General features: G+C 41.6%; 1 protein-coding gene across 1 annotated transcript in view; it reads right to left on the reverse strand.

Annotated features, from left to right (window-relative positions):
• Positions 1-25,384, reverse strand: part of IGF1R (insulin like growth factor 1 receptor) — a 384,398-nt gene that overhangs the window by 82,020 nt on the left and 276,994 nt on the right. Inside the window, exons 3-5 of the mRNA XM_033920005.1 lie at positions 21,540-21,849; positions 17,642-17,793; positions 8,759-8,903 (exon numbers count right to left, since the gene is read on the reverse strand). Of these exons, the coding sequence (XP_033775896.1) occupies positions 8,759-8,903; positions 17,642-17,793; positions 21,540-21,849 (607 nt within the window). The remainder of the gene's footprint in view (positions 1-8,758; positions 8,904-17,641; positions 17,794-21,539; positions 21,850-25,384) is intronic.

A 25,384-nucleotide genomic window follows, 5' to 3' on the forward strand; every position in this document is an offset into this window, starting at 1 on the left:
AATTGCCTCACCACCATTGCAGACTAAATCCAAATATATATGGACAACACATGCAAAATTGTCATGCTAATAAAGTTAGGCAACTTAGGCTTACCATAGTTTTCTCTGGGAAAGCCCAGACACACAACCCCACCCATTCCGTCTCCGCCCCGCCCCATTCCACCCCAAGCCCCCCCCCCCCTCAAAACAAAGCTTCTTCTCTCCTGAACGAACTCTAACCGTGTCTGGAGGGCCTGGAGCATGCGCAAATGTGTGTGGCGTCATCCATGCATACTCAGGGGCCCTCCAGATATGGCCGGAGCTCTCCGGGTTTTGGAAAATCCGTCTGAAAGCCTGGACAGAGAGTGGTAGAAAGCTGGAACGCTTTTCCGGAGGCTGTTATAGGGGAAAACACCCTCCAGAGATTCAAGACAAAGTTAGACAAGTTCCTGCTGAACAAGAACATGCGCTGTTAGGGCTAGTCTCGGTTAGGGTGCTGGTCTATGACCAGAGAGCTGCCGCGTGAGCGAACTGCTGGGCATGATGGACCACTGGTCTGACCCAGCAGCGGCAATTCTTATGTTCTTATATATCTGGGTTCCCCCAGATGTTGGTAACCCTAAGACGACTAGTCTTTTTTTTTTTTCCATTTTCAATATCTGTTGCTTTCTCCCTCCCCATTGGCAGTTGTAGGTAGGAAGTACCTCTATCTCTAGGTTACAGCTGCTCCCAACTCCCCTTACAGCCCATCAGTCTGACACAGCCAGTCAATAGCCTGCAGCACCTCCCTCTTCCTCCAGCAACCAATTGATCACACAAGCTAGCCAATAGGAAGGGAGGGAATAGTAGCTGAGATACAAAAGCAGCTCCTTCCTGCTTTCCCCTGCTGCTCAATGGCATGAAGCTTTCTTCTATAAATTTAATAAAGTACAACATAAAATACTAGGGATGCCCAGGCACCTCCAGCACCCACTGTGTGTTTTTTGCAAAGCTCTTATTGCCCAGCAACGGATCAACCCTGTACATATCTACCTGTTGTAAATACTTAAACAGCAGCTAATTAAAGAGTAATGCCATGTTCTTGACATCTCCCCAAGCTTACTGGGTGCCAGTGCTCTGCCTTCCTGCATCTAAGCAGCCAAAAATAAAATAATATTAAAAAAAAAACAACCATTCAATGAATTTAATAGCGTGCTCTGCCAAAGGGAAGGAGGATGAGTCAGACCATCAGCACACTTTCAGAGTGCATCGGTTTGTTTTTGGAGTTCAGAACCCGAGCAACGAGACAAACATACTGCCAACTGCTTTAACACGTGGTGATCATTTCTCAAAGCCAGGTCACCGGTATTTTAGCCTCTTTACGTGCAGTGAACTTATGCATGCAAATACAGTGTTTGAAAAGGTAGGAAGCCGGCTTGCCAGGAGAATGAAAAGGATAATGGGGTCCTTTCACGGAAGTACACTAAGCAGTTAATGTGCAAGTTAGTGCACTCTGTTAGTGTATGAGCACAGTAACTTCTCACATTGGTGTGACAGCACACACTACACTTCTCCCTCCCTATTCGCGGGGGTTAGGGGCAGAGCCGGCCCGCGAATAGGGAAAAATCGCGAATAATTTTTGGTCAGCTCTGACCAACCCCCGGACCTTACCCCTTACCTGGTGGTCTAGCGATGACATGGGGCAGGAGCGATCTTCCCACACTCCTGCTCCGTGCAGAGCCGTGCTGCTGAGTTCCTGTGGTCTCACGAGGAAGATCGCTCCTGCCCTGCATCACTGTTAGACCACCAGGTAAGGTCCATGCTCTGATCGCCCCCCCCCCTCCGATCGCCTCCCTCCGCCTTCGCACCTTCCCCCTCCCCCCCCCCCCCCCGCCGCCTCCCTCCAAGTCCCGGGACCGTTTTTCTCAGGTGGGGGGGGCCTGGGGAAAAAAAACACGGATAATCGAAATCACGAATAGGGAGGGAGACAAATGCATGAGAAAAATTTGCATATAATAGAGATGGCATGCATGCAAATCTTCCTCATGCATATTCATTAGGGATATCTTGAAAACCTAACTGACTGGGGGTCCCCGCCCAGGACAGATTTAAGAACCACTAACATAGGGCATGCCTTTCTACTTAAGGGTGTGTGCAGTAAGAGCAAGAACTTTACCACACTTTAGCAAAGGACATATTTGCTGCAGGGTTTTGCAATAGATTAAACTTCTGTTAATGCTGAAAATTCTACACAGTTCCAACCTGTATTAAACTGAGAAACTTTCAATGAAAGTCTTTAGTGTTTAAAAAAACAATTTTGGCGAGTTGATTATCCAATTTTTTTTTCATTTCTGTTTAAGAAACATAATGGCAAATAAACGCCAAATGGCCCATCCAATCTGTCCATCCGCAGCATAAACTATCTCCTCCTCTCCCTATAGGCTAAGGCTCTTTATACCTGCATTGTGAGGTCATGGAGCTTTATGGTTATAGAAGCATGATGGCAGATAATGGCCAAAAAGCCCACCAAGTCTACCCATCTGCAGCATCCACAATCTCCTTTTCTTCCTAAGAGATCCCATGTGCCTGTCCCACACTTTCTTGAATTGACCTAGTCTTTGTCTCCACCATATCTACTGGGAGACTATTCCATGTATCTACCATCCTTTCTGTAAAAAAAAAAAAAAAAAAGGTATTTCCTTAACCATATATATTTTTGGGGGGAGGAGGGGAGAGAGGGTGAAGAAGATAACTTTATTCAGGCCAGATCCAGGGCAAAGGGACAGGGTGGTTGCCCAAGGCACCATGTGATATGGGTGCTGCCAGAAACACTTGCTCCTATTACAGTATTAGTGGCAGAGGAGAAACAAGTGGAACATGCAAATGGGGAGATTGGAAATTCCTTCCTACTGCAATTTCTTGTCTGTCACTGGTGTGAGATAAGTGTTCACCTCAAATTAGCCCACACCCTCACCTGCCCTGCAATTGATGCCATCAGCCCTTCTAGGCCACCATCATTGCCTTTATTTCTGAATAAAATGAATCAGAACGTACACAGGTAGAGCTAGCCTCAGTTAGGGCGCTAGTCTTTGACTAGAGGGCCGCCGTGTGAGCGGACTGCTGGGCACAATGGACCACCAGTCTGACCCAGCAGCGGCAATTCTTATGTTCTTATGTACCTCCAGAGGTGGGTATCAATTAGTGGTGAGAAGGGGCATGCCTAATGTGACCATTTATTTTTTTCCTCAAAACGGGACATCTACTAATTTTCAGTCCTGCTCCAGCCTCGCCCACACACAATATCTTATTAATTCATAATGGTAACCATAAATTTAAAAAAACAAAACAAAACACCACCACAAACCACACTGTATGCAGAGAAAATGTTAATTATAATTTATATTCGGGGGGGGGTTTTGGGTTTCAAAGAGGTCAAGACAGATGACTTTAAAATATGCAATTTCACCTCAGTAACAATTATAGAAAAACAGACAAATATAGTGCAAAATATAGACAGCAGATATAAATTCTCAAAACTGCCACATTTTGATCACTAAATTGAAAATAAAATCATTTTTCCCTATCTTTTTGTTGTCTGGCGAGTCTCTGGTTGTACTTCCTTCTGACTGTGCATCTGTTCTTTCTTTGTCTCTCTCTGCCTCCCCTTTCTTTCTCTGTCTCTCCCTGCCTCCCCTTTCTTTGTCTTTCTTTCTCTCTGCCTTCCCTTTCTTTTTTTCTGTCTTTCTTTCTCTCTCCTTACCTCCCCTTTCTTTCTGTCTTTCTTTCTTTCTATCTCCCTGCCTCCCCTTTCTTTCTTTCTCTATCCCTGCCCCCCCCCTTTCTTTCTTTCTCTCTCTCTCCCCGCCCCCCCCCCCCCTTCCCGCATTCTCTCTCGGCCCTCACAGTCAGCCGCTTGCGCCAGCAGGGAGAAATCCTGGGCTCCTTTTGGGCACCCCTGCACGTGGTCCTCAAGCACAGCTTTGGGACGCCAAAATGTCCCATTTTCTGAAAGAGAGCAACTAGACTCTAGTTGCTCTCTTTCTGAAAACGGGACATTTCGGTGTCCTGAAGCTGTGCTTGGGGACAACGGGATAGGGTACCTAAAAACAGGATGGTCCCGTTCAAAATGGGATGTATGGTCACGTTAGGCATTCCATATCCATCAAAATTCCTGCCCAGAATATGAACTGCAACAGAATCCACCCTGACCCACTCTTCTAAATGTAAATTCGCATGAAATATAAGTAGCCTTAGAAAATGAAGGCCGTTGTCTCACATGAGCATGCCATATTTTAAGGTGCATGTGTACACATCTTTTGCTTTAATTATAAATGAGGATTTTGTCTATCCCTTTTCAATTTGAGTCACATTCTATCTCACCAGCTGCCCAATTTTGGATCTGGGGAGAAAGTTATACAATATTTTCTTCTTTAAGTGGTAAGACACACATGACTATTCAGGCTGCACATCATTCAGGTTTCAAAAGCACTTCTATGGAACCATCCCATCAAATAGGACCTACCAGTAGTTTAAAAAACGTCCATGCAAATTAATTTAAACAGACTAAATTTTCAGATATGTGCCTGGAAGTGTGTTCCCAACTGGCTTCCCTTGTCCTGGTAGACCCTATTGGAACCATTCACTTAGCAATAAATAAAAATTAACATTTATTCTTCACTTCTAGCATATCCTGGGTTGTAGATCAACTAAGAATTGTTGCAGAGGGCCTCTGACACACACTACTTTAATAAAAAGAGTGGAACACAAGCCATAGGCAAGAAGACATAGGACTTCCCATTCCATCAGTTCAAGGCCAGAAAATGTCACAAAATAGGTCTCGGCTAAACCAGAACACACAGTGTGACTAAAATTCCCCCCACCCCCATAGCTCCAGAGCCTGCCCCTGGGCTTAAGAAGCCCTTGTAAAATCATGTCCGGCCACACGTAATTTGAAACGCTTTTGCTAGATTTATATGTAGCATGCCTCTGCCAGGCCATTACAGCGGGGAAGGGGGTGGGGGTGGGGCTGGACTGTGAACTAACTGACCTTCCCACGAGAATGCTACAAATGGTAGAACTGTCTTAACTTTAGCTGGCATTAGAGGATGGAATTTAAAAAATTTTAAAATGATCAAGACTGTCTGAGAAAAAAAAGGGAGGTTGTGAAGAAATTCTTCATTTTGTAACTTTATCCAAGACGGGGCAGATAAAGTGGTACCATATGACCTTTTCCCATGATCTCCCTACCTCCCTTTCCCAAACCTTTCTTTAGTCAAAAAACAAATCTGTTGGGGAAGGAAGCTTCTTTCCCCGATACCTAAACAATGCTTTATTCTCTTAGTAAACACTTTGTAATAAGATCAAGGACTGCACATAGGCAACAGTCTGAGGGACCACATTCGGTCTTACAAAAACATTGGGCATCACTTAAAAATGAAACGGGGGGAGGGGGAGGGGGAAGCAAACCCTGACTTTGCACAAACAGGTAGTGGTTTATGGTTTAATTTTATTTAATAGACCACCCTTCTTTAGGCAACAAGAGTGGTTTACGAAATTACAATTAAAATAGAAAGGAACTCCATATTCTAAAAAAAAAAAAAAAAAAAAAAAAGCAAAGGGATAGAACAGAATGGAAGAAAAAAAGTATATATACATATGCATACATGCAATTCTATGAATAAAAAGGGTACGGTCTCAAAAAAAAATACATTCCAGCAGGCTACAACATATGTAAAAATATGCCCGTGAGCCTAAGTGGGAAGCTTTGTTTTTATTGAGAGGGATTTTGTTTTCCTTATCCCTTCCTGTCACACCAGATAATGTTCCTGGACAGCTCTGGGAGCTCAGTGGACCCTAGCCACGAAAGTCACAGCTCAGACTGCGCTGCACCAAAGAGCCTATTTTGATGCTTAAAGGCAACCATTCAGGACAGCAGCCAAAATATTTGTTGAAGAAATTGCTTGTTTATGTACCCAGCCGTTCCTTGCATTCGCAAAACAAGTGCTGTTTTCTCCTTCCTCTGTTAATTCTTTTAGGCTTGAATGTGCCCCTAGATCTCGTGTGAATGGTTTTCTTTCCTATCTGGTTATTGTAATTCCTTTCTCTCTCTTAGTTATTAAAACGTAAACTGCTTTGATCTGCGAGCTAGCAAAATGCAGTACAGCAAGACTAAATAAAACCAAAAATCTTCATATATTAGGAATACTTAGGCTTTTCCTGATTATGATAGGGATAGGTATGCAAATGATAACCCGCAATTGGAAAAATTGCGACCGCCTCAACTTTCCGTTTTGGTGGGCCAGTTTATGTTTAGGTACAAGTATGAAAAGATGAATGCAGATATGTTAGGGAATAGCAAATTATTTAAATTGGTTTGGGGCCTGTTGACATCCTTTGTTAATTCAACATAATTGTCTTTGTTTAAATTTTTTGTTTATTTTTATACCTATCCAGGACGGGGGGGGGGGGAAATATTTCAGGTTCATTTCTTGATTAAATTGTTAGATGGGAGGGGGAGGGATATTTATTATCTGCATTGTTATTGATGGAATTTAAGTGCTTATTTTGTTATTAATGTATTTATAATTTATGGCACTTTGTATTTGTTTTGAAAATTAATAAAGATTAAAAAAGAAAAAGAATACCGATATTTTAGAATTTTGTGGAAGTATTAAAAACATTTTTGTTTAGTCTTTAGGTAGATTGCTCATTTCTTTGGACTTACATGGGTACAGCTCTGGTTTGTTTTCTGGGAAGGGACTGATATTATATGATTTTATATATTATTTCTTTTGTACTCTCATTTATTTATATTATGTAACTTCTGTAACCCGTTCAGGGTGTGACTAGTAAAGCAGACTAAATACATGATTGAATAAATGAATGAATAAGGTAGACAAATAAACAGCTATGTCTAACACCTCAACTGGACTGCCAGCCAGTCAAGGTTTTCAGGATATCCTTAATGAATATATATCAAACAAAAACCAGCTCTTGATAGCCCCAATAAATTACTAATATAACATCAAACTAAGGAACTATTAATTCATTTAATTACATATCTTTAGATCTTTACATAAGATTTAGAATCAGAAAATAATATTAAATATTGAACTAGGCCAGTTACTGGTGGACTTGGCCGTTTGGTGGAGGATGGGCAGGGGAGGGCTTCAATGGCTGGGAGGGTGTAGATGGGCTGGAGTAAGTCTTAACAGAGATTTCGGCAGTTGGAACCCAAGCACAGTACCGGGTAAAGCTTTGGATTCTTGCCCAGAAATAGCTAAGAAGAAAATATTAAAAAAAAAAAAAATTTAAATTGAATCAGGTTGGGCAGACTGGATGGACCATTTGGGTCTTTATCTGCCGTCATCTACTATGTTACTATTATAATGTAATACTACTCATAACAATACCATTCACATAAATATAACTATGCTCAATAAATAAACACAGACATACAACTCACTCATTCATCCAACATATATACCAAAGCCCTCCCCATAAATCTTTATCAATGCAAAAGGTTTATGTGCATCACCCGTCCAAGCGGGGTCTAAAACGAACAGCATCTGTCCTTATCTTGAGATCAATTATAGTCATGTAAGTTCCATAACTCCAAAATATATCATATGATCCTTATTGCATTTCCATCCAAATGTGGCAGTTACATTATAATCAAAGATATGTAATTAAATGAATTAATAGGTCCTTAGTTTGATGTTATATGCATGAATGAATGAATGAATATGCATGAAAGAGATCTGCATATAACCCGGATTCTATAAATGGCACTCAAACTTACCCATGCAAATTTAAAGAAGCGCCCAATTTGCATGTGTGATTCAACTGAATAATGAGTCAATTGGTGCCAGGAATTGGGCACCATCAATTATTGGTGTAAACTAGTAACCATATGGATTTGCGCACGCATCTTCTAATGTGCTATTCTATAAAGATGTGTACCCAAATTTTATTTTGCGTGTAAATGAAAAGAGCATGGCTGGGGGCAAGTCAGGGGCATTCGCTAAAAATGTGTGCGGTATTATAGAATTGGGGGGATTCTCGCCTAAATTTCTCATGACAAAAATGGGTGCAGATCCTAGATCAACATGCTATAAAAAAAAAAAAGTGCCCAAGTTGTAGCACCTTTTGTAAAATAGCACTCATTTTTTTTGGTACACAAATTTGGGTACTATTCACTGAATCTAGTCCATAATGGAGGTGACAGGAACACAAATCTGTCTCATGCATATTCATTAGGAATATCCTGAAAGCCCAATTGAGTGGGGAAACCCCCCCCCCCCCCTAGGTTTTGAAAACCGCTACCCTAGGAATTAACAGGTTAAAGAGACAGACATACCTCAAATTACGGCCTCTTTTAGAAAGCCACGCTAGTGGCTGTGCTGCGCTAATGGCCCCGAAGCCCATAGAGATTTAAAGGACTTTGGGGCCGTTGTTGCGCGGCTTTGTAAAAGAGGCAGTTAGTCTTTTTGTATGCTAATTAGGGATGACTTCTTTTCCCACAGGAGCAACAGTATCTAAAGCTTCTGCCAATAATGGAAATACCACCACATTTAACAAAATGAAAACACTGTTCATTACACCCTTCTATGCATACTCAGCTTGACATCCAAGGCAAATTATTGATTGCTATAAGACTGAGGAGATTCACTGGGTTTTCATGCAACATGATAAGGAACAGACCAAATCGGGAGGAAAGACACTGGATGGTGACATGGCTTATGAGGCTGCAACAACTTCCCATTGTGCCTGGGTCCCTGCCCCCACTGTGGACACTAACCCTTCCAGCTGCTCTTCTCCCAAGATGAAACGCAAGTTCTTTAGGAAGGACAGCGAAACCAGAGCATGTGAATGACGGATTTTCACGTAACCGGTCACTGTCTCTATCAGGCCCATAAAGTTCTTCAGTTCTGTGGCAATGTTGTCTACAACAAAAAAAAAAAAAAAGAGAAAAAAATTAAGTGTGTTTTTTTTAAATGATGTCTCTTATTATTTTATCACAATACATGCAAACAATAAAACAGAGAAATAGCAAACACAACAAAAGATTACCACCCATACCTAAATTACATCCCCCCAAAACAAAACTAATTCCAAATTAATCCAATAGAGGCAGGTTTTAATAACAATTTTATTTTTATACTGCAATACCTCACAGTTCAGTGCGGTTTACAATAAGAAAAAACTGCAAAATACACAGCAATATTACATGAGAGAATCATACATTTAAAAAAAACTAAAGAGTACAATTATACATATTTATCAAAAAGATAAGTTTCCAACAATTTTCTAAAAGTCTGATAAGATGAAGAAATAATTAGCAAATCATCAAAACACTTAATCCATTTCCCTGCCTGAAATGAAAGTGTTTTTTTTTCTAAAAACCTTTTCGATAGGCAACCCTTGATCGAAAGGAAAGAGAACAAAGAGCATCTGTGTATAGAACATCTACGGCCTCTTTACAAAGCCGCGCTAGCAGCTGTCGCGCGGCAACAGCCCCGAAGCCTTTTAAATCTCTATGGGCTTCAGGGCTGTTAGCACAGCCGCTAGCGCAGCTTTGTATAAGAGGTCAAGTTTCTGAAAATTCAAAATGATAAATAAAATAGCCAGGAATGAGGCCGAATAATGTTTTAACACACAATCAAGCAAATTTTAAAATTATTCCTGACTCTATCAGAAGCCAATGTAACTTCTGATAATAAGGCGTTATATGTTTTGACTTTTTCAATGCACCGCCATATTCTGAACAATTTGCATTTTCTTAATGTATTTTTTTATAGGATCCTAAATAGATGATGTCACAATAGTCCAATGAGGTTAGAATTAGAAATTACACTAACTAAAATATACATTTGCAATGGAAATGCAAATGCAAGCAGTGTCTCACTTCCGGCTCACCACACAATTGTTTCCCACGTACTCACCTTTCTAGGACCCCCAGGGACCCCTGAAGAAGACTTTTTGTCGAAATGCGGACCGTGTTGGGTCCTGTATCCCTAGCGGACTAGGTCCTTTAAGGCTTTTATGTGGATGATTTATTTTTATGTGGATGGAATTATTTTATGTGGATGATTTCAGTGTACCTTTGGAACTTTGACACTTTCAAATAAAGTCCATTTAGGAACCCCTTTCCATTGCAAATGCAAGCAGTGTCTCACTTCCGGCTCACCACACAATTGTTTCCCACGTACTCACCTTTCTAGGACCCCCAGGGACCCCTGAAGAAGACTTTTTGTCGAAATGCGGACCGTGTTGGGTCCTGTATCCCTAGCGGACTAGGTCCTTTAAGGCTCTTATGTGGATGATTTCAGTGTACCTTTGGAACTTTGACACTTTCAAATAAAGTCCATTTAGGAACATCGTCACTCCAGAGATTTTTGGGTTTTCTCAAGCTCATGTTGAATTCAGCATGCATGGGAAGCTGCTATTTGCTTGCTGATCCGGCAGCATGGAGCATAGGCCTTGGGCAGTACACATCTTCAGCAGATGGGATAAATATCTTTGAACAGATATGTGGGGGGGGGGGGGGTTTCAGTAAGACTTTAAATGTCTTAAGGTTGGTTATCAATCAAATTTGTTCTGGGAGCATGTTCCACCATTGAGGCCCTCTAATATAAAAGATAAGAGTTCTTACATTCCTCAAAATTGATTTTTTGAGTGGAGGGTTTATCAAGGAGGTTAGACTTTGAAGACCATAGTGGTCAAGTAGGTTGATGGATGTGTAATGTTGATTTTATGTAAGCTGCATAGATGCATCATGGTACATTAAGACTAAAAAAAAAAAACTGCCCCCGCTGTTTATAACAGTTAGAATTGTAATGTTTTATTACAAACTGAGAAAGGAGATGGGACTTGATATACTGCCTTTCTATTTTATAATCAAAGTGCTTTACATATTATATGCAGGAACTTAGTTGGGCTGCCCAGAGTCACAGGCAGCTGCAGTGGAAGTCAAACCCAGTTCACTTGCTCTAACCACGATGCTACTCCTTCAATGAACCAAGCTTTGTGCATTGGCATAGACAGCAAGGTAAAAGGCATATGCCGATTCAAAGCATTTGAATAGGCAATCCTTCAAAACAAGGCATAGTTTTCAGTGACTAAGTGGTGGTCGTTATAGCATAACATAAAAACTCACTTTTATACTGCAATGCCGTTAAGTTCTATGCGATTTACAAAAGAAAAAAGTGGATACAATAGATGGAATATGTCAGTTACCCGAAGTATCTAACAAACAGATATCTTTTTCGATGTCACCTAAATTGTTGATAAGAGGTCATGATTAAACAATTCAAATCCCTGTCCCAGGTTGCTGCTTGATAGGAGACGTTGATGATATCTTTTAAATTTACAGCCTTTGATGGATGGAAAAGTGAATAAAGTATGCAAGTGTCTAAAATATTTTGACCTTGCAAATGTAAATAAGTCAACGAAGCTAGTGAAAGGTATGGAGAACCTGGACTACGAGGAACGACTTAGGAGACTGGGGTTGTTCTCCCTTGAGAAGAGGAGACTGCGAGGGGATCTGATCGAGACTTTCAAAATATTGAAAGGATTTCGACAAAATGGAGCAGGGAAAGCAGTTATTTGCAATGTCCAGTGTGACATGGACAAGAGGACATAGACTGAAGCTGAGGGGGGACAGGTCCAGGACAAATATCAGGAAGTTCTGTTTCACGCAGCGAGTGATGGACACCTGGAATGCTCTCCCAGAGGAAGTAATTGCAGAATCCACTGTTCTAGGATTTAAGGGTAAACTAGATGCACATCTCCTTAAGAGTGGCATAGAGTGATACGGGTAAGGGTAAATTAGATGCACATCTCCCTTGAGAAGCATACAGTGATATGGGGACTAAAACTATGCCAGGGTACACTTGGCGGGGCCTCCGCGTGTGCGAATCACCGGACTTGATGGACCCAGGGTCTGATCCGGAGATGGCAATTCTTATGTTCTTAAATAATTAGGTACAAGACCTGGTAGCACCTTAAAACAAAAACAACCCAACTTAAGCTTCACACGGGCCTCAACTGGCAACTGTTCATCTTGGTCCCGGTTTGTTCTTGAGCCGAATAACCTTGTCAAAACAGCACATAGATATGTACTCACCAGGCACCTAAATTTTCTACATCTAATGTAGAAAAAAGAAGATTCCAGCTAGTCTAATTTGTCAGCCATTTTTCATCAGCTATGACATAATCACCATGCACAGGAGCTCTGCTACTCAATTTGGGCCTACTTAACAAATGGACTTTGCCATGTGTACAGCTTGCGATGAAAAGTGTCTTCAGATGCATCATCTTAACACTTGGATGGGCACGGACAGCGGAAACCAGCAACAAACAGAGATGGAAAATAAAAAGTGAATGTGCTCATTTGCTTCAGTCTAAGACATGCATCAGCAAGACAGGTAAGGCACAGAATGAGATACAGCTAAGACCCATTCATAACTTATGTAGTGATGTTCCACAACTTCCAAGAATAGGTCCTGTCAAAGCCAAGAACAAGCTAAGAGCTTTCAACAGACCTCGTTTTGGCAAAGCACACATAAGACTTGTGCACAGTTGTAGATTTGGATGCATGCATAATGCAATCTTCCTCAGCACGCTGACACAGAGGTAAGCTGCGTTCACTTACTCCAGCCCAAGCCTTAACTGCTAGGAAAGATGCCAAGCTTGAAATGAAACTCAGTCTGCCAAATGCCCTTAAAGCAAGACAGTTATCCTGCTCGGTGTCTTCCCAAATTTTAGTGAAGTAAAACTCCACCCTCCCACTTCATAACCAGGATTTATTCTTTATGATGTATCACCGACTTGTCCCCATAAAATTACAGTACATTTATTGTGTCTGGACTAGCAGGCTCTTCCTTCTCTTTCAATAACCACCTTTGCATGGGACATTTCAATCCCCATTTCAACACAACAGGTTAAACTGGAGATTGAACCTTCAAAAAAGATATAAACTGGATGAAGTTGGTCCAGAAGGCTGCTACAAAACTGGTTAGTGGTCCTCGTCATAAAGCGTATGGGTAGAGAAAGACAGATTTTTCCCCGTCCCCGTGGGAACTTATTTTCCCGTCCCAGTGAGTTCTTTTCCTGTCCCTGCCCCATTCCTGCAAGCCTCAAACACTTTAAAATCATAAGCGTTCAAGGCTTGTACGGTTAAGGCAGAGCTTATAGGAATGGGGCAGGGACAGCGACAAAACTCGTGAGGACGGGATGGGGAAATTGATTTTCTGCGGGGACAGGGACAAATTTGTCCCCGTGTCATTCTCTACGTATGGGAACAAACTTAAAGGGCTTAACATGTGTACTCTGAAAGAAAGACGGAAGAGAGGGGTTATGATAAGAGACATTTAAATATCTCTGTTGAACTAATATACAGGAGGTGTCTTTTTCAAATGAAGGAAAACGCTGGAAAGAGAGGGCATAGGATAACGTTAAGAGGCGATAGGCTTAGGAGTAATCTAAGGAAATATTTTACAAAAAGGGTGGTAGATGCATGGAACAGTCTCTTGGTAGAGGTGATGGAGACAAAGACTGTTTCTGAATTCAAGAAGGCATGGGACAAGCTTGTGGGATCTCTTATGGAGAGGAGGAGATAGTGGATGCTTTAGATGGGCGATTTGGTCTTTATCTGTTGTCACATTTCTGTTTCCATGCCCTTCCACTGTGCATGAGAAGTTAGGCGCGCTGTTTATAAAAAAGAACATTTGTCTGTTTCGCACACGAAGGCAAATTAGTGCCAATTATTTCATTATTTTACATGTGCAACTGGCTTTATTGTATAAGTATGAGCTCAATTACGAGCCTAACTTTCGATGCTTAAGCTCCATGCAACAGGGCTTCTGGTGCAGACTCTGAACAGTATTGACTATTCTCAGTCTTGATCCTTTTTTCAAGGCACAGCTTCCAAACCCAGACAATATTCCAAATTAGGCCTCAGTTCTTATGCTGACCTTCATAGGTGACTCTAAATAAACTGAGCCGCCTAGAAATAGAACCAACAGTGGTGGACTAGATTAGAAGTCGGTAGACAGACAGCTGGTTATTTCAGATTGTTTTGATCATCACTAATCAGATCTTTAGAGGAAACCTCAAGACTCTGTTTAAAAATATGGTACAGGTTAACTGATTATTCCATATTGTATTGCCATCAGATTTGTTATTCCTTGAGAGAACCCTCTCATTTCATGGCTTGGAAAAATAATGTTAGAGGTCTCTTCCTATCTTGATTTTAGAAAATTGTTAAAAACTCAACTATTTGATAGGCTGGTATCTTAATGCATTCTGCTTCATTTTTTCAATCAAGTTCCTTATATTCAACTTGATGTATTTTATCTGTTCTGTGTATTACCTGCCATGCCGGTATTTTATTGCCTGTCTGGCTGGCATTTAAACAGTTCTTTTTAAACTGTCAACAATGCTTCCCCAATTTTAAACTGTTTTCTTTTCTGCATTATATTGTAAATGCTTTCTGTCTTTATCTGTTTTTAAGTCCATTATTCTAATTTGTACTTTATCTGTATCCCATGTATTATCTCACCTTGTTTCATGTATTAGCTCACCTTGTTGTGAACCGCCTATAACTTTTTCGATATGGCGGTATATAAGAATAAAATTATTATTATTATTCGTATATAAGTTCTATTGTTATTATGTTATGTTATATGGTAGTAAATGGGATCTCGTCAAAGGAAAGGAACATAACTGGATTGATCCAGGAATTTGTCCTGGGGTCCTGTTCAATACCTTTCTAGGCAATATTGCAGAGGATTTAGGAAAAGGAAGGAAAAAAAAAAAAAAAAAAAGGTGTTTTTGTGCAGATGATGCTAAGATCCAAAACAGAATAAACATGCCTGAAGGAGTCAACAGTTTGAGAAGCCGTGTAAGAAATCCAGAGGCGTGGCCAATTCCTTCACAGCTACATTTTTAATTAAGGCTGCACGTTAATCCTGATTAATGCCATGATTAAAAATAATCAATCACAAGTATAAAATTTGTTGGGCTGCAGAGTCTCCCCCAGCATTTCTTCCTTCTCCCCCACCCCCGATGAGAGTGGCAGCGATACGCTTGCTGCCTGTGGTTTGCTTCAAAGCTTTTCCTCTAAGCCTCCCACCCCTTTTGAGACAACTTCCCATATCCTCAAGGGCAGGCGGATCAAAGAGCAGGCTCCCCTGGGCTCGTCTTGAGTTGGTACATGCAGGCCAGCATGACCTTACTGCTGGCGCTCAAACACTGCACGCTTAACTTGAAATGCTCTTTGGTGAAGTGCTCCAGTTTCAGGTAGTGGGAAATGCTCTCCGAGAGTTTGAGCAACAAAAGGAAGGCTCAGCTTAGCTAGGGGAACTGACTTCAGTGCAGTGCAGCTCTATTCCACCTCATAAGGTGGGAGAGAGAGAATGAAGGAGAGAGGGAGAGAGAGAAAGAGTGAGAGAGAATAAGAGATTGGACCCCTGCAGGATGACAATGAAAAGGAAGAAAGGAAGAAAGAAAGAGGTTAATTGTGATTAAACATTTTAAATCAAAATGCAGCCCTAATTTTAATTATTAAAAATAGAAAGATTAGGTTCTTGCTTCGATAATCTCTCTTATTAGTCCTGAATGCTAGGGTTATGTATCTGAACCAGCAAGTTGCTTGCAGAATGCTGTCAATCATTTTTGAACGCCACCTCCTTCCCAAGACGCAGCTCCTGCCCCCTCAGTTTGTACAAAAGCAATCAAGCAGCACTGTAATGATAAATATAACTGGAAGAAGGGAAACAGGGAAAATCCCTGACACTACAATTCTGTTCTGCTCTGTAACAAACATATCAATTAACATTATAACACTTGAACTGATCAAAACACATATCAAAACTATGTGCAACTAGCACTTATTATATAGAGCTCGTAGTTACTCGCATGTCCTGCTCTCAAGCAGAGACTTAGACCAGACTTTACTTTCTTGAGTGTTTTTTTTTTAACGTTTTCCCCCCAGGTTATCTGAGAGAAGTCTCAAATGCAGACTGATCCTAAGGCAGAAGGCAAGTGAAGACAACTTACAGGACGGGGCATCAGGAATACTAGACACATCCACAAGAAAGCATGGGAGAGTGTGGCACAGTGGTTAAAGCTACAGCCTCAACACACTGAGGTGGTGGGTTCAAACCCGCAATGCTCCTTGTGACCCTGGGCAAGTCACCTAATCCCCCCATTGCCTCAGGTACATTAGATAGATTGTGAACGCACTGGGACAGACAGGGAAAAATGCTCGAGTACCTGAATAAATTCATGTAAACCATTCTGAGCTCCCCTAGGAGAAAGCTGAATGAATAAATAAATAAAGCCCAAATGCACCATTTTAATCTAAACTGGAGATCTCGGCCTTAGACATTGGCCTCCCTTTCTTAGCATGCGCTGGAGTTGGTTCCCCTAGCCGAGCTGAGCCTATCTTTGCTGCTCAAGCTCTCGCACAGCATCTCCCAACTACCTGACGCTGCAGATGGAAACTTGTGCACCCCAGAATGGGAAGGGACAGTTTATCATCTGTTTATTGAAGTCCATCTAAAATGCTACCCTGAGATGCAACATCTACCATGGTTTTCATCATTACATTCCCAATCAAATCGTCCTTCTGATGGCTAGTACCAATGCATGGGGAATTACAAAAATTAGGGTTGGCTTAATTCCTCTGGAGGCCAGGGAGTTAGGCTGGAGAAACTGTCCACCACAGGACCGGTACCTCAACAGTTATCAATAATGAAACACATGCCCCAATGGAAACCAATAAAACTGTGCTATAACCAGACAAGCTAACTTCTTATTGGTTAACCTCTTAGTAAACCTCCCTGGTTACCTTGTAGAAGCAAGACTAATAGGGTGTGAAACTTCATAATAATCCAAGTCTTGGGAAGCCAACGTTCTTCACCATATTGAAAACTGGTTACTACAGTATGTGTGAGTGCATTTACAAAATGGAAAGGGGTGGGGAATATGAAAAGAAGATATTTATTAAACTACATCAGCCTCGTTTATATATTTGAAATTCAAGTCCTCCGGGAATACGAAGGATTAGTTCTTACTGAATGCTCTGAAAAATTATGAAGGCATAACTTTTTAAAAAGCATCCAACATATCACCAACAATTGGAAGGATTGTAGTAAACTTAATTTCACCTTTTGGTGGAACTCATTATGTCATATGTTCAAAATGGAAAGATCAATAGCTGTACAAAATGGAAAGTATAAGACTTTTTCTAAAATACGGCCATTGACATCTTTTTGTGATGATTAAACACCAGTAATTTGATTGAAATATACACCATGAATAATAGAGAGGGGGAAGGGTGCTTATTTATTGTGTTTACTATTAATAATAATGGGAAGGGGGGTGGGTTATGGGTTTATATATATATATAATTGTTGTTTTTCTTGACAGATTTACAAGTGATGTTTTCAAGAATATGTATGATATTAATTTGTACACTTGTTGAAAGATTAAAAATGAATAAAGATTTATAAAAAGCATTTTGACTGATCATGTAAATCTCATTTATCTTGGGATTTTTTTTTTCTCTCTACATGTGAATGATCTTTATATGACCTGTATTGAACCTTACAGTATAAGCAAAATACAAGGTAACTTTGTACTGTATTATGAACTAGAACATGTCACGTGTACTTACTGCCTCTGCGGATGTTGATAAGTAGGTTGCCCTTAATAATGGTGCATCCTTCCAACATCTGAGCCGACGTGACGGAATCAATTGTTATGGTCTTCTTTTCCCCTTCCTCACACACTTTAGGACATGGGCCATCACAAGGGCTGCAGAACATACTATACACAGACAAGAGAAGACAAAACAAAACACAGGCTTTCAGTTACCTTAAGGGATAAACACATACCCAACCCTCCCATTAGCATGACCCTGGATTACGTGAGGGACGTAATCCAGGGTCATGCCTCAGACGATAACTTCCTGATCCATGTAAAGTCCAAATGTGTTAACTCTAACATAGCACAAATATAAAAGACTAGTCTTTAAGCCCGTTACATTAACGGGTGCTAGAGTAGATGTCTGTCTGTCTGGGGGTTTTTTTCTCTGTCTCTCTCTCCTTGCACGCTGCCTGTCTGTCTGTCATTATTTCTGTCTGTGGCTCTCCCTATATCCTTAGTGCCCCCAGTGCCTCCTTCCCATGTCCTTAGTGCCCCCAGTGCCTCCTTCCCATGTCCTTAGTGCCCCCAGTGCCCCTGTCCTGCTTAGTGCCCTCAGTACATCCTATGTTCTTAGTGCCCTCAGTGCCCCTTTCTTTGTCCTTAGTGCCCCCAGTGCCTCCTTCCTATGTCCCCATCATTATCTTCCAGTCTTTGTTCCACTCCCACTCCCAATGCCAGCCTGCCTGCCTCCCATCCCCCTGAGCAGCATGTTTCCATTTAAAAACCCCCCACCCCCTGATGCCAGCCTGCCTGTCTCCCATCCCCCTGAGCAGCATGTTTCCATTTAACCCCCTCCCGATGCAAGCCTGCCTGCCTGACTCCCATCCCTGAGCAGCATGTTTCCATTTAAATCCCCCCCCCCAATGCCAGCCTGCCTGCCTCCCATCCCCTTGAGCAGCATGTATCCATTTAACCCCCCCCCCCTGCACCAACCCTACCCGGCACACCATAAACCCCCGTTGACCCTCCCAGCCGACCCTCCCACCGCTAGACGGCCGACAATCCTCCCAGCTCCAGCAGCGTCCGAGGCACAGTAAACACGCTGCTTCGTGGTCTTCTACTGGTCTAATTTCCTCTGCCGCATCTCTGATGATGTCATCAGGGATGCGGCAGAGAAAATTAGGCCAGTAGAAGGACGCAAAGCAGTGTGTTTACTGTGCCTCAGACGCTGCTGGAGCCAGGAGGTTTGTGTTTGTCTCGCGGTGGATCGGCTGGGAGGATAAACAGGAGTTTCTGGTGTGCCGGGTAGGGTCGGCGGCCGGGGGGGAGGGGGGGAGTTGTGGCATGTTACTGGTGTGCCAGGTAGGGTTGGTGGGGGGGGGGGGAGTCATGGCGTGTTACTTGTCGCTGGTCCTTAGACGCGCGCATACGTACTCTTACCTACCACAGCCCGACAGATCACGGAACACAGGGTAAGAGTGCATATGCTCGCTAAGCATTTTATTATATAGGATTCAACCTCCTCAATGTAGAACAAAAGACCCGTGAGGCAGGCCTTATGGCCGAAACACGTGCATGTCAGTTCTTAACAGTGAACACACAGATTGAGCATCAGAGGTCGCCTCTTTTGTCTTCTTTTACTCTAATGTAGAGCATGACACAGGGACACTTATGATTTTAAAGTGTTCGGGGGTTGTGCAGATGAGGACAGAGCTTGCAGGAACGGGGCAGGGACAGCACTCGTGGGAATGGGATGGGAAATTGAGATCCCGCAGGGACAAGGACAAATTTGTCTTTGTGTCATTCTCTAATGGAAACGATCCAATACAGGATAATAATTATATATTTACAACAATTTATAATCTGCATATCTATAATTTGACAGATATACAAAATCAATCAAAACGATACCAACATAAAAACAGAACATAATTAAAATAATAAAACATCCTGGGGTCAAAGTGATTTAACTGGCCAGAAAACAACTTCTGGACGATTAAACCGCCAGGTCAGAGCTTATCTCTAATTTTCAGGGGCACTTAACTGGTTAGTGCAGCTAAAAATAACTGGTTAGCCCTGAACTGAAAATTGGCTATTGTGGGGGGCATTCTAAGGGCAGATTAGGTGCGTGGCCAGTTAAGTGCCAATATTTATTTATTGTTAGTATTTATGTATCGCTTATAGTCTAAGCAGTTTACATTCAGGTACTCAAGCATTTTCCCTATCTGTCCCGGTGGGCTCACAATCTATTTAATGTACCTGGGGCAGCGGAGGATTAAGTGACTTGCCCAGGGTCACAAGGAGCAGCACGGGGTTTGAACCCACCACCTCAGGGTGCTGATGCTGCAGCTCAACCATTATGCCACACTCTCCTCTAAATATTCAGCACTTAACCAGCCACGGTAACAGCATAAAAGTCAGCCCTGTCTTTATGAAGTAACCCATAGCTGGTTAAGTGCTGAAGATCACACTTAAGCAGCTATGCTTTAACTGGCTCTGGAAACTATGAAATTCAATGCCAGTACTCTGACACGGGCCAAAACTGACTTTCCAGGTTTAATACCAGTGCTAGTCTGCAAAACGCTGACCACTGCCGGCAGAATATTAGGCCCTACGTAAGCAAAGATGTCTTAACCTTATGAAATTTCAAATCATCGGTCTCAAATCTTGTAATAACATGTCTGGTGTGATGAATCTTACATGTTGCTTTCATAGATGGAACAGTCAACAAACCTTGCTTAGGAGAATGTAGAACTTGACTGGATAAATGCAAACAGGACAGTCTGGAAATATCAGCAGTTATACATTCTTAAATTTCATACCAGCAGTTACTGAGATATCCAGTGCAATTAGACAGCTAAGGAGAAATATGTTCAAATCTATTCACAATTAATCGATCGTTCAGACAAATGGTGAGATTAGTGCTTCTGGGCCTATGTCCTTAAAATAAAACACACCAAAAAACAGCAGGGCTAACTTTTCATGCAAGAAATGCAAAAAGAACAGGTCTGGTTCAGTATATTCTCTTACGTCCAGTTTCACTAAAGATAGCGATTCAATTGCTGTTGGCCAATTCTCTAGCCGATTTTGAAACAGCGATTGATTCACTATCTTGTTTGCATGCAAATCATTTGTATGCAAACTCCCCCACTCAATCGCTCAGTTACTGACAGGTCTGCAGAAGTCGGGTTGTAGGATAGTAAAACCCTATTAAAAATATCCAAGCAATTGTTAGTGAATCAATCAGTTGGCTATTTTGCATGGGGTTTTACTAATTAGCATGGTTTGGATAGGATCGGAGATTGATCGGGCAAGCAGTTTAGTGAATCGGGTCAGGGAACGATCACAGATCGTCGTTACAGGATGAGTAAGTTTAGTAAATCTAGCCCTTAGACCTTGGCTTTCTTTCCCACTACAAAGGAATTTAAACTGCTTTGTCACCTCTGTTTCCAGCTACCGCTGAAATGCTTTCATGTTTTCTTTATATACACTGATTTTTTTTTTTAATTATTTATTTATTCAATTTTTTAGCCCGTCCTCCCAAAGGAGCCCAGAAATTTGCTTATTTCTGATCTGAGGAAGAAGGGTTTACCTTTGAAAGCTAATCAAACTACATTAAATTAGTCCAAGAAAAAAGGTATTTTTCTTTCCTTTATGTTTTTATTTCCACATATGAGTTGACTAACACGGCCCCACACCATTTCACTTTACGCGATTATGAAACTCCTAAACTTTCTTGGTCAGCAGCAGAAGAAACAAAGACGACAAAAAAAGATTTAACATGCCCAAAAGGGTTACAGAGCGAATCCAAGAACAGATCAGTATCGGATTTAGATGGCAGGGAGAAAGCCACATTTATTGATGATCCAGATGAAAATTTCATGCAGTCAGATTATTCATAATTACTGTACGAGTTACCACCTCACCTTTGGGTTGCATTGCGTGTAAACCCAGAAGGGCACTCTTGCATGCACTCCCCATTGTGAATCACAAACTTCTCATACTCCTCCTGTCCCACAGGAACCTTAGAACAGAAATCCTGGGTTACGCACCGCCACCCTTCAAATTTGTAAGTGTTAGGTGGACAGTTGGTTACACAGCGTCCTTTGTAGAAGTAGTTGCGGCAGGCCACACAAGCTGTGTCATTGTCGGGTACATAGCAGCTTCCCAAACACTCTGGGTGACAGCACTCGTTGCGGTCTGTGCAGGCTCGCTTACCACATGCACTGGGGCACACTGCAAAAAAACAAAGGAGAAAATTATGGTAAAACGGTAATGTCTTCAAGGTGGGGAAGATTTGCACAACAAACAGAGACAATGGTAGCCACTGTACATAAGCTTTCATGACCTTTGCTTTCTCTATAATATCTGCAGTTCTTGTATCTAGAACAGAAAAGTAAACCTCTGAACCCATTACACGGAGACATGCAAGTCTGAATAACCTCAGCACCTTTGCAAGGCTCATTTCTAAGATGAAGGAAAAGGGCATACAATATTTTGCATAAAAAGTAGGGCTGAACAATTAACATGATTAGAGCATTGTATAATGATGTTAAAATAAATTTAACAGGATGAACCCAGTCGGGCCTACCTTCGGCATTCTTTATCTGACTGATATCACTTCTGGTGCACTCCACCAGAAGTGAAGTCAGGCAGAAGATGGCATTGGAGGAACATTGGTTTAGAGCAGCCTCTCTGCCACTGTGGCTATTGCCCCTTCCCTGGAGAGCCACCCTTACTGCCACTGCCTTTCCAGCAAAGCAGCTTTGCCACTGCCTGCCACTCACCTGCAGCCTCTGTGATGCCTGCCACTGCAGCCCACTATATCCAACCTTTCATAGCCTGCTGGCAGTGGTAGTGATTAAAGTTGAACACTACCAGCAGGTTAGTCAGCTCCAGTCTCCTACTGTCCCTGCTACAATAGAACAGGAGGTTACATCAGCTGTTCTGGTGTAGCAGGGACTGAAGAGACCACGAGAGACTGGAGCCAGCTAGCACTGCTGGCAGACTATGAAAGATGATGGAGGGAATGAGAGATACTTAATACTTATATATCAACTTTGCAAGTATTCAGCATTATTTTTTACATTTAAAGTCTATTTCAGTGTGACGATTAAGCTTGAGATTCAAATGTTCAAACATCCGGGCTTGTCCCGAAGTTTGGTCTGAGAATAACACCTTCTGAGCACTATTCTACAAGTTGATTCATGAGTTTTAAAGCATTAGCCATTCCTGCTTTTTGGTTTATGTGATAGACAATAACTTATCACCAGAGACCTTTATGTGGATCACAACTTTATGCTCTGTGGAGTGGTTGATGGTTAAGAGTAAAGAGGCTAAGAATCAGAGAAGTCAAGGTCCAAATCTCACTGCCACTCCCCGCACTAGAGAGTGGCTGTGACCTATGATTGAAGCCAAATAAAACTGTGTGATCCCTTGGATATGCAGGACATTGATGTGCCCAGAGAGAACCCACCCAGGTCATGATGTAACTTCATTTTGGGGTCCTAATTCATAGCTTGGGAAGCCTGCTCTAGTGACATGAAAAGAAAAAAGAAAAAAAAAAGTGTGAGCTAAAACCTAAATTCCTTTCCTCCCACAGAACACGGATTTCTTCTGTTTCCAGCATGCCTCGTCATGTTGTGTTATTTTATTGATATATCATAGACTGCAGCCTAGCCTAGGAGTGAAGTACTAGCCTAATGGTTAGTGACGTCGCCTGAAAACCAGGGGAACTGAGTTTTATTCCTGCTTTAGCTCCTCATGACTCTGGTACAAAATAAATACCCATAAATAATATGTAAACTGCTTTAATTGTAACCTCAGAAAAGCGGTATATCTCATATCCTATCTCTTTCGCCCTTCCCTTTCATGTCTTGCTTTGATCATCATCAATGTTCATTATTCAATGTTCTATGATTTACTGTGCATCTTCTGTTTGGGCAATTAAAACTGTAAAATACTATAGGATATAAAACTTATTTAAAAAATCAAGAACCTCAGCTTCACAGGATGGAATGCAAAGATATAGATATATATATATCTCAGTGGTTCCCAAACCTGTCCTGGGGTACCCCCAGCCAGTCAGGTTTTCAAGATATCCCTAATGAATATGCATGAGAGAGATTTGCATATAATGGAAGTGACAGGTATGCAAATCTCTCTCATGCATATTCATTAGGGATATCTTGAAAACCTGACTGGCTGGGGGTACCCCAGGACAGGTTTGTGAACTACTGATATATATATATACATACATATACATATACACACACACATACATACATACATACATACACACACATACACACACACAGAGTATACAAAGGCAAACAAATCTCATTTGTTAGGCAGTATAGAGTCGTGTTCGAGCCCTAGCGTCTTGATGAATTACAGATCTAAAAAGAAATTTCTGCTAATCCAATAAGGTCCTCCATTATCATCCCCATGATTGTTTTCAACATATGCAGCCATCTGATTGCAGGTCACTCTCTTCACCTGTTTCCTTCGAGCTTCCCAAACATGATGTCCTTCTCCAGTGATCTCTCTGATAGTGACCAAAATAAGACATCCGTAACTTCATCATTTGGGTTTTCAGTGATATAGCTGGTTTGATATCTTCCAGAATCGATTTGTTGATTCTTCTGGTGGTCCACAGCATGCATAAAATCCCTCTCCAGCACCAAAGCTCAAATGAGTCGATCTTCTTTCTGTCTTGTTTCTATTGTGTCCAGCTTTTGCATTCGCAATTGACCACTGAGAAAGTAAGTGCCTAGACAAGTTTGATATTCGTTCTTTGAAAACTTTGTTGAGAGCCTTCATTGACGAGCGACCAAGTGCTATTCCGCGGAGTATTTCTTCCCTGCTAGTTGCTTCTTTATTTACGAAAACAGCACAGGAGATTGAAATCCTTTACAACTTCTATCACCTTCAAGCTCAAAATCTTCATCATATTCCATGCTCATGATCTTTTTCTGGTTTATGTTTAGTTCTAATCCCATGTTATGACTTTCGGCTTTGACTTTTCTCAGTAGATACAGCAAGTCTTTCTTGGCTGCTGGTGATGAGCATTGTGCCATCTGCACAGCACCGGTTGTTTATATTTTGGCCAACAACTTTGAAACCAACATTTTCTTCTTCCAAATTTACTTTTCTAAAGATGGCTTTGACGTAAAGGTTGAACAGGTAAGGTTACAAGATGCATCCTAGCCTGATGCCACATTTTATTGGAAACCAGTGTTGCCATATTCAGTTCTCACTGGAGCTTCTTGATTTTTGTAAAGGCTCTATCAGCCGAGTTATGTGTTTGGATATTCCCATTTGTGCTATAGTTCTCCATAGTTTATCGTGATCCACAATCAAAAGGTGTGCTGTAATTAATGAAGCAAAAGTATAGGGGCTTTTGGTATTCTTTGCTCTTCTCCAATATCCATCTAACATTGGCAATAATGTCTTATATTCCTCGACCTTATATACTACCTTTTGGGAACAACATTACAAAGTGGTTTTACACTTGTATATCTCTCCTAAAAGGGCTCACCTTTCAGGGTTCCGAACCTCTGCTGCCTGTCCTCGTTGTGACGCTCCTGATGCAGGTTTGGAACATATGTTTTGGACTTGTCCAGTTATTCAGTCCTTTTTGGAAGCTATTTTTCTTTTTGTGGAAAATATTTGGAATGTTGTTCTTCGACGTTCCCCACTGCTTATTTTTGGTGTTCCCCTCCATTTTTCACCTCGACAACCAGGGACTGCTGCCTTTCTTCAGTGGACT

This window comes from Geotrypetes seraphini, chromosome 14, assembly GCF_902459505.1.
Source record: "Geotrypetes seraphini chromosome 14, aGeoSer1.1, whole genome shotgun sequence".
NCBI classification, from domain to species: domain Eukaryota; kingdom Metazoa; phylum Chordata; class Amphibia; order Gymnophiona; family Dermophiidae; genus Geotrypetes; species Geotrypetes seraphini.